Source organism: Cyrtonyx montezumae, unplaced genomic scaffold (genome assembly GCF_038088225.1).
Source record: "Cyrtonyx montezumae isolate F1298 unplaced genomic scaffold, pur_monq_1.0 scaffold_4, whole genome shotgun sequence".
In the NCBI taxonomy this organism is placed as follows: Eukaryota; Metazoa; Chordata; class Aves; order Galliformes; family Odontophoridae; genus Cyrtonyx; species Cyrtonyx montezumae.
In genome coordinates, this window is record NW_027072045.1 from 22,413,762 (window position 1) to 22,424,010 (window position 10,249).

Here is a 10,249-nt window from a genome sequence, read left to right on the forward strand (position 1 = left end):
GAGGCTGCCGGGCTGAAAAACATCCCAGTCCTCAGCTGAAGAATTGCCTAAACCAGCTCTGCTATTTCAAAGCCTTACATAGAAAAGTATCCAGTTTCAGAGGATTCTTGCTCACATTTTTTCCCCTCCGGGCAGGCTTAAGTTCGTTGTTATAAAACAAATGGGAGGAGCTAGCCCTGCTTTTTTGAGAAGTTCGTGATGAAATCTTTGTTGTGTGAGATGATCCTAGCAGTTTCATACCCTGTCATAACATTTTAACGCTGTTTGCAGCGCATGGCTGGAGAGGGAGAGAAGGGCAGCGGGGCACCGCCCGTGTCCCCACAGAGGGCCTTTGCAGGAGCCAGCACAGGGCACAGCCTCACATGGGACGTCCAGTGACGGAGCTCCCAGAGGCAGCGGTGCTCCCACCGCACCAAGCTGGGCAGGAGGTGACATGGCATCGGGCCAGTGGCATCACTGCGGGCTGCACAGCAGCCTGCCCCTACTAGCCCTGTGCCAGGGAAGGTCCGGGCAGTCTGGTCACCTCCAGCCTGCCCCAGTCCCTCTGGGAGAGCTCCCGGTGCTGCCCAGCTGCTCCCATGCAGAGCAGCCAGGCTGTGTTCTGTAGGAATCACCTGCTTTCTGGCACAGTTAGTTCTTGCATCCTTTCACACTAGGCGCAAGGATCTCCCACTGTTGAGAACCAACTGTTGCTGGAGCAGAAGGAAAAAATAAAAGAAAAAAAAAGCATAATCTGCCCTGAAACAAGATGCTGAGTAATCAGCCTGACGTTCTGTACACAGCTCACAACACAGCAGGCTTCATGACTGTCTCTCTCCACATGAGACAATTAACTTCTTCAACAACAGCTCCTTCACCATTTGCCCACCTGCATTTCAGCAGAGTATCACTTTTCTTCCAAGCACTGAAGATCCTCATTGACATACAGCAGGACATTGTGCTCAACTAAATAGGCTACAGAAAAATGTCTCCGTATCAAGTTATCTTCTGTCAGCAGAGGTTTCTCACCATGCTGGAAAACAACTTCTACCAAAACACATTTCTGAAAAGCAAACAAACAAAACAGAAAAACTGCACAAGACAAAAGTAACCATTTTGATACAAAAAACCAAAGCCTTTGACCTCAAGAGAACCTGACAAGAATGGTTCTAACAGTGCAGTAAAAACCCCAAATGCTTCAGATAACCCAGAGCAGCACTAGGCCTGTGGAAACCCATTGCACAACAGCCATAGAACATTCACCTATTGTTCTCCACAACATCCTCAGCTATCTGCAGCCAGATCCATGTTCAGGAAATGGCGGTTTCCTGGCTCTGTGCTGCTGCCGTGCTTACTGACGGTGACGGATTTGCGAGGGCAGCAGGTCCTGCAGCCAGCAGCAGGCTTGGGCACTTGCCATTTCTCAAGGCCAACTGTTTTTATTATACAGAACCACAACTTCTGGGTTTAGATGTTGTACTAAGGGACGTGATTAGTAGAGAAGTACTGTTGGTAGTTGGACTGGATGATCTCGAGGATCTTTTCCAACCTTGGTGATTCCATGATTCTAAGTGCCAGGAGAGGTTTAGGTTGGCTATTAGGAAAAAGGCCAGAGCTGCTCTCAGCACTGAGCGTACACTCGGCCCCACCATGCAGCAGCACAAGGTGCTCACACAGCTTAGTTCCTCAATAGCCCTTGGGCATTTAGTGGCAGCATGGGCTCACACAGGCAGGCTGTCCAAATCCCCTTTGCAGGGTACCTCGAGGCTCTGATGTCTGAGGGCATGCTTAGGAGCAAATGGGGGGAAAAGTGAGAGCTCAGGTGTCAGATAAGTTCGTGTGTCCCTATAGGCAGTGGCATGTGAGCTGGCAGGAGCTGTAACCGGCTGCTTGACTTTCATGTGCTGTCTGGAGCCATTGGGTGGGATGGGAACATATTGTCCTAGGCTGGCACTTGGCCACCTCAGTGGTGCATAGAGGAGGGAGAGCCTGAGTGCTTCAAGGCCAAAGAGCACTGTGAAGAAAGCTGTGACCCCATTTGTGGAGCAAAGCTCTACAACTTAGATCTAGAAATTCTTGCCAGCAAGTGACTCAGACTCACGAGTGCCTGTTCAACAGCATCTGCCCCCAGACAAAGGGGCTGTGATGAACTGCTTGGGCTCCTGGGTGCTGCATTGTGGCACCAAGGGCTCCATGTGCCCCATAGAGCCATCCCAGCCTGCACTGTGCTGGGACATGTCCAGGAAGAGCACTACAGGGACATGGAAACTACACAGCAAGGGTCTGTTCCACAAGCATAAAGCAGCAGGAGTGGTATCTGTTTTCTAAGGTAACTGTTGGGCTGGGAAACAAAACCACCATAACTGCTCGGATTTTGGTAACGTGGACTAAGCAGTGCTTTGCAGAAAGTAAAGTGCACTTAAAACCCAAGCATGGCCCACCACTAATGCAGCACAGCACTGTGAAATTCCAAGCCTGAGGGCTTGTTCTCTGAAGATTTCACCATTGGGGAAGTAACCATGGAAAGCACTAAATAATTAAGTACTGTGGAGTGTTGCCCAGTAACTGAGTGCAATAGTGCAGCGCTTTTTCTGTGAGCATGCACTTGGGTAAATATTTAGGCTTTTAGAGCTTTAAATGACTGTGGGCATTGCACTGGGATGCTGTGCAAAGCCCTGGACTATGTTTACTCACTGGTGATGTATCACCTATAGGTTCCTCTGAGGGTTTCCAGGACGTGCAGTCCCTGGGCAGTCTGCAGCCTGTTCCCATGCCCAGCAGTGAGCAGCCCTCTTCCAGGGCTGCGTTAGTGAGTGTTGGTGCTCCCCAAAGCCCCACCACCCCAAGCTCCTGGACAAGGACTGTGAAGCAACGCTGTCTGAACCTGCCCACGCTGCCTGGTTTCCTGATATATTTGTGAGGTGGAGCAGCAGATGTGCTGTGCCTTGGGGCACAAAGAAACTAGGGCTGGCTGCTAACAGGTGCAGGCAGGAGTAGCAGGCACCTAGCCCCTGCTCTCCCGTGGGGCCCACTGTGCCATACTGGCCGTGCCCAGCTCACCACTAGCAAAATGTGCAGTGGTGCAACACCCACCTGCCTTGCAGGGTGGCCATCATTCATCAAGCCAAGGATCTAAAGCAAAAGAGATCTGCAGGACGTGGTGTTGTCCTTTATGGAAAACCCAGTGACACAACGCAAGCACATAATAAGGCGATGCATTTCTGAGGGGTGGAAATCTTGATAGTAATTTTATTTATCCTTATCTGAAAATACAGCAAAATGGAATAAGCAATGACTGACATGAAATACAACAACAGCTTAGCTTCTGTTTACTGGAATGGAACGTAGGTTAATCATGCGAGTATTCCTGTACTCCAGAATAATACCAGCTCTGCTATTTTTTCAAGTGCGTTTGACAGATGCGGCAATCACTACAGCACTGCTACAAGAGCAGGGCAGTAACAGTGCTGAAGCCTTACAGTCCACTTTGAGCGGAACATTGTGATGTTATGAGATGCGCTGAAGGTGCGTTTTTCCTGGGGAGGGTGAGGAGAGTGTTGTGACTTACGATTTTGTTTTTGGGGAGAGAGTAGTTATCCAGATCTCAGATAGCTTTCACTTTCTACACAAAGGAGTAGGGAATTGCAAAGATGGGTTTTTCTTGCAATACTGTTTGCTTAAATCAACATCATTTCTTAAATCCACACTTTTTCCCAAAGCCAGACACTGCTTCTGCTGCTTGCCCAGCTGCTTTTTCTACACCATCCTGTGCTGCCCTAGAAGCCTTATCCACAGCTGGAAGAGAGGGAGAAATGCAACATGTAAGCAAAAAGCCTGAAAAAAATGCAACCTAGTTCATTCAGGATTTATGATGGGGAGGGGTGGTGTGAAATAAAATACAAAGAGGCATATCCTGCCAGTGTGAGAAACAGGCTGCCAGAGCCTCCTGGGCCATTAATGATTGGCTGCAGCTGCTGCCTCAGCAGCTTGGGGCTGCCTGGGCTTACCCCAGTGGCCCCCTGCTCTTGCACTGCAGGAGCTGGGACATGGCACCTGTATCCTTAATCCTCAGGGAGGAAGGACAAAGCCTTGCCCACCTCACTACCAGCAGTTGTCCCCAAAGGAAGCCACAATCTGAGCACAGTGCTCAGCACTGTGCATGAGGCACCCTGTCTGGGGTCGAGGCACTTGTTGGGGTACGTCTGCTGGTGAGTGGAGCTACCAAGGAACAGATCTGTGATTTTTTCACATCAGTGTCGTGAAAGGCCAAAACAGTCACCAAACCTACCTTTCTGACCGGCATCTGTAATCTGGTTGACTGCATCCTGAGTGGCCTGTCCCAACGCACTTGCTGTAATTAAGGACAAACAAGTTCATTCCCACATGTCTGTTGCAGTCAGGTTGTGCCCCCGTTAGAGATGTGGCCCGGGCTGTAGGGTTTCACTCATGGGTACGTGGTGAATGTGGGGGCTGCTGTGGGATGGCATCAGCACTCCCTGCAAGCTGGGCATGTTGTTGGTGGTAAGAAGATAAGAATATAAGGAGGAGATGAAGAAGCGGAGGTTAGAAGACATCTGGAGCAAAACATTTGGCTGTAAGATGCTTACTTTGCCCTACACTTGATCTGTAGAGGTTATTAGCCTTGGAGATATTTAGTCTCAAATGCACTGTCCTCACAGGCTGCTTGGGTACAGTTCCTTTTTTCAAATGGGAATAAAACACATATAGGAGAACATGAAAAGGGAGACCTTACAGAGATCTAAATAAGCACGCAGAGAAGCAGGAGCTAGCACCAGAGTGGATCAGCTGCAGAAAATAAAGCATTAAAACAGTGAGATGCTGTGTAAAATGAAAGCTGATGGAGGAGTGACAGCCATCTTATCTCCTCTACTAAAGGAATGGTCTGCGCACATACTCCGTAAGGAATGTGCTATCATGAGGTGTGCATATAGCAATTTGTTTCATTTAAAGGAGAGCTGTTATATGTTGCACTGCAAGGTTGGCTCTCAATGCACAGTACTTGGTCCTACAACATGAGAACACTTAACACAGAAAAATACGCACAGGTTTGTAGACCCCACAAAATCTGGTGGCTACTGATGAAGAAGAATACGGTACAAACACAATTGTATTTTTTCTTTCAAACAGTGCATTGTAATCAATGTAGGTATCACCAGGAGGCATTGACATTTGGGCTGAGCAGCGAACAGTAAAGTTGAATAACTTTCAGAAGGAGAGCAGCTTAAAATACTCCACAGAGCATGAAAAAAGACCACATTGAACAGCGCTCCCAACCCACCCAGTTTAGGATCTATGTGGGAAGAGCTGAAGACTGATGCACAAAGCAGAGCTCTGTGGGCAGGTGGAGGCTGCCTGTGCCCAGCTGAGATCCAAAACTGCACCTGGGGCCAAACGCAGCCCCAGGAACAGGGAGGGAAGGAGAAGTCATGTCCTGCGTCAGTGCAACTTCCCCACCAGCAAAGCAGCAGCCCTTCACTGGGATCTTTATGGCCCAGTCTATAGTGGTGAAGGTGAACTAGAGGTCCTATCAACTCCCATGAAGCTAGCAGCATAGCTTCAGGTTTAGATTTATGTAGGTGAAAGCAGCAGCTAACCTCCCCACCCCCTGCAAATAGACAGTGATGTTCATCTTCCTTACCAGCATCTTTTGCTGCTCCTTCTGCCTGCTCCTTCAGCCCCTGCAAGCCTCTACCCGACATGGTGGCTCCCGACGCCTCTTCCACAAGAAGTTCAACAGCTGGTGATGTGCAGCACACTGCCAGGGCTGTCCTGCCCTGTCCACCTTTATATGTGTGCCAGGAGTCCTGCTGGTGCTCTGGGGACGGTTGGTGCTATGGGTGGGGTTTGAACCTGAGGAATGAGAGCTGAAAATCTAAACATATATCTTTACCCTTCCCAAAGAGAGGGTGTGCCCAGGTGGAGACTTCTGCTTCAGTGCATTGTCTTTGCTTATAAGTTTGTTGTTTTTTAAAAATCTAAACGAAGTATCCTGTTCTGCCAAAGCAGACAGAAACCACTGAACTCTTCATAATGAGTTCTGGAAAACTACTGCAGTGGCAGCACCTGGGCACATCCTGCGCTCCCCCTGTCCGGGCTGCTGCCTGCTCCTTTCATGAGCATGGTGCTGGACTCACACCTGGAGGCAGGTGCAGCCCCAGCTTCCTCCAGGACTGAGCAGCTTTAATCACAGTGCACTTTCCTGGTCAAGTGCAATACTCTCTGATGGTGAGAACCCTAATGACCTGAGTTGTTACACAACTTCCCAGCTGTCAGCTCCTGCTGGGTTATAAGAAGCCAGCACTGCTGAAGGTTGTGCCAGGCTGGGGAGGTAGCTGGATCAGCTCTGGCAGTCCTTGGGGAAGGGGAAAAAAGAAGCCAAAATAGCAAAGCCTCTCTACTAGTATGACTTTGTATTACTGATTTGGTTGGTACAGCAATATTATTTAAAATCATTTCCTTGCCTAACATCACTGCTTGATAAAAATGGCATCTCACGTGGTCCTACCAGCCTTTGAAATGCGTGTTTTCTGCCACCAATCCTGCAGACAAAGAAACTCTGCACCAATAAACCACTGTGCTCAGGCAGAGCAGGACTGGGACTCTGCCAGTGGAGGGGCTCCAGCTCCTCATTACTGTGTTCCAGCTCACAAAGTGCCTGGCTCAGATGTTCACGCTCATACCCACATTCATCTTCCTCAGTAAAGCTTTTTGGTGTGAAAAGGACACGAGAACAAGACACCATGGTTAAACTAGGGTGGGAAGTGACAGCTTGACAGCTCTTGTAAGCCCAGTGCTTCATTAGTACCCAAGTGAGCCTGAGAGGCAGAAAACAAGCCTGAACGCAACCGCTCCACTCTGTGCCACCATCCAGCCTAGCACTGCACAGAGCTTTTCAACTTCTGCACTGTTGGCACCACTCCTCTGTTACTTCAGACAGTGATCCTCATTCCTCCCAGACAGGGCCATTAGCATTTCAGTTATACATTGCCATCATGAACCTTTCTCAGTTCCTTGCTGATTTTTTTTGTGAACAATTTCATTGTCAGCTTTGCAAAATCTCTGATAAAAGAAACTGAATATTTTGGATCTCTTGGTAATTTTTTTTTGGCAAAAGCACTACCATAGGCCCACTTGTCTTTCATGTCCAAATCTGAGAACCTAGTAACAACAAAACTGTCTCAAACAGGCAGATCCTTCTAGTTTTCAGCACTCTCAGCCGTACTGCTGCCACTTCTTGTTTATTTTGTTCAGAGCTGTGTTAGTGAAAGCACAAGATAAGCCTGCAGCATCCAGCATCCATGAGGACCACTACAGCTCCAAGAGAGATGCTCAGACTCTCACTACCTGGATGTCCTCTTCCCTCATCTGTGCTATTGGGATTTCAGCTTGAGGGCCTCACTGGCTCTGACCATGGAGTCTGCCTGGAGGGGGAAAAAGGAGTTTGGGTAATGTTCATAATAGTGCATGCTTGTATGGAACATTAAACATGCCTTCTGTTATAACAGTATTTTAGAGACTGCAAAGGATGGCTCCTATTGTAATGCAACCCTTATCATTAATATAATTATCCCGATTCTAATCAAACAAAAACCCTAAACTCAAAACCAAGCTAACACGGTGAGGTCATCACAATGTAAACCAGAGTAGAAGAAATAGTCGTATGGTACTGATACATCGCAGAATCACAGAATTGTAGAAATCCCACGTGATACATATCCCACAATTTCAACACTTCTACACACTATGAATAGTCCTATATGATAGGACCAAAATGTCTGTGCGTCAGCTGGCTTACAGAGTTATGAAGCCATGTCAGAAAATTATTGGAATGTAATGCATCATCTTCATTTACTTTATGAGATAACGCTGCTTTTCCAAACCATAGAATGGCTTAGGTTGGAGGGAACCTTAAAGACCAACCAGTTCCAAGCCCTCTGCCATGGTCAGGGCTGCAACCCACTAGAACAGGCTACCCAGGGTCCCATCCAGCCTGGCCTTGAACACCTCCAGCGATGAGGCACCCACAGCTTCTCTGGAAGTCTGTGCCAGTGCCTCACTGCCCTCTGAGTAAATTTCTTCCAAACATCTAACCTAAATCTCCCCTCTTTTAGTTGAATCCATTCCCTCTTGTCCTATCACTATTAGACTATGTGAAAAATCAGTTCCCCTCCTGCTAGTAAGCTCCCTTCAAGTACTGGAATACCTGAATGAGGTCTTCCCAGTGACTTCTCCAAACTAATCAAGCCCAGATCTCTCAAACTTTTAGTAAAAGAGGTGCTCACACCCTCTGAGCATCCTTGTGGCCCTCCTCCAACAGCTCTGTCTCTTTCCTGTGTTGGGTGCCTCAGATCTGGATACAGCACTCCAGATGGGGCCTCACAGGGCAGAGCAGCAGGGGACAATCCCCTCTGTCTCCTGTCCACCCCTCTTCTGATGCAACTCAGGACTCTTATGGCCTTCTGGGCTGCAAGCACACAATGCTGGCTCACGTCCAGCTTTTCGTTCACCAGAGTAAGTATTTCTCTACATAACTTAACCTATCCTGTAAGCCTGGGTGAAAACATCATTTTTTTCAATAGCCTGTTCACCTCATTCATCTCAGTCTTTGCTTTGACTCTGTTGTATGCTGTTAATAGCTTGTAACCATCACAGAGGTGATCTATCCCTCACCTGACAGACCCAACCAGCAAGTGCTGTGGGACTGCTCATTTTGCTCGTCAGTTCTTAATTGTGCTGTCTCAGGAAAAGAAATTCTAGGGGTGGGGCAGAGTATCATAAAGTATTTTGAAAGCTAAATGCCAACACACTGCAGCCTTTGTACTCTAGTCTCTTGATTCCTGATGGTATTGGCCCACTGCTCCAGCCTCTAAGTACATCATTTACAGCTTTCTATTCCTCTTATTCCATGGATTAACTCTTCCTGAATGGGTTTCCTGGCCTCAGTTGCATCATTACACGTGTTACAAGGTCAGATTGAACTGCCTACAGGTGACAAGTTACTTTGGACTTTTGCCTCATTCAGTCCCTTGTTTGCTGAGGCTGCAGTCAGACATTGGATAATGCCAGGTGTGGTACCACACTGCAGGCAGAGCTGCATGCTGAGGTTTCTTCAACATTTTTGGCTGTTCTGGAAGTTACTCTTCACGGCCAGAGCTGAGGTGTGGGAAAGCATTGCCACCAACACCCCGCACTGGCAGTTCAGCCTGTCCCACCTCAATGCTCCCTGCCTGGCTGCCCAGACTGCTCTGTATCCATCCCCTCAGTCTAGTGCCTTCACAGTGTGGCACTTGATGAGCAACAGGTTGTTTGCTCTAAAGGGAGAGAAAAAAGCAAACAAATCCCCTACTCCTTGATGAGCCATGACTGTGTCTGGAGCCAACTGACAACTTTTAGCCCAAATAGCCTAGAATCATTCTGAGAGCCACATACAAAGTGCTCTAGGGAAACTAGGAATTGCCCTAATTCTGTTCCAGCCTGGTCCATGGCAGAGCACACCTCTGAGCACCCTGCCATACAGCAGTAATATGAGCATTCCTGCTTGTGTCACCCAGCAGGGCTGAGAGGCCCTCGGTCACAGCTAGAGCTCATGTTTTACACATGAAAATGGTCAGACGGGGTTAACTAAGTGAGAAGCATTTAAATCTGTTTGTTTTTCTTTGTTCAGTTATACTTCCATCAGGGTTGGGGTTTGTGGATTGTGCTTGCAGCAGCCAGGTAAGTGCAGCAATGTGTCAGGGATGAAAAGCTTTGCACAAATCCCTCCTGAAGCAGAGTGTGATGTGCAACGTTGGCATTACCGGAAGAGAGAGGCTTACACTGGAGGGGGCAGGATGTGATTTAACCTCAAGAAATAGAACCTCATGCTGACAAAAAGATGGAGCTACACTAAGCCACGTGTTACTCGTATTAAAGATCAAACTAAAGCCATTCTAGTTCAGCTAAATTAGTCCTCCAGACACATGCAATACTTGATTTAAAAAAAAAAAAAAAAAGGATTTTAGCTTATTTGGGGCAGACCCATCCACCTAATAGACATTTACTTTAGTAGTAGGAACACATACTTTCACCCCACTCACCCTGGCACAGGCTGTGCCCTCTGCTCTCCTCACCTGGGCTGGGGCCTGGTGGTGGCTGGCCCGAGGCAGCAGTGGGAGGAGATGGTGGCTGCCCAACGTGGCGGGGTGACACAGGGTGACCATGGCCTGGCCTCCCATTCTAAGGTTGCTGACAGCCTTGTGCAAAGCACATG

At 48.2% G+C, this 10,249-nt stretch overlaps 1 protein-coding gene across 1 annotated transcript; it reads right to left on the reverse strand.

Moving 5' to 3' along the window:
• Positions 1-3,488: 3,488 nt before the first annotated feature.
• Positions 3,489-5,852, reverse strand: ADIRF (adipogenesis regulatory factor). The gene is made up of 3 exons (XM_065746834.1): positions 5,639-5,852; positions 4,268-4,330; positions 3,489-3,774 (listed from the first exon to the last, which is right to left on the reverse strand). Exons 1-3 carry the CDS (start codon positions 5,697-5,699, stop codon positions 3,668-3,670), a joined length of 231 nt encoding a protein of 76 aa, XP_065602906.1. The 5' UTR covers positions 5,700-5,852; the 3' UTR covers positions 3,489-3,667.
• Positions 5,853-10,249: the final 4,397 nt, after the last annotated feature.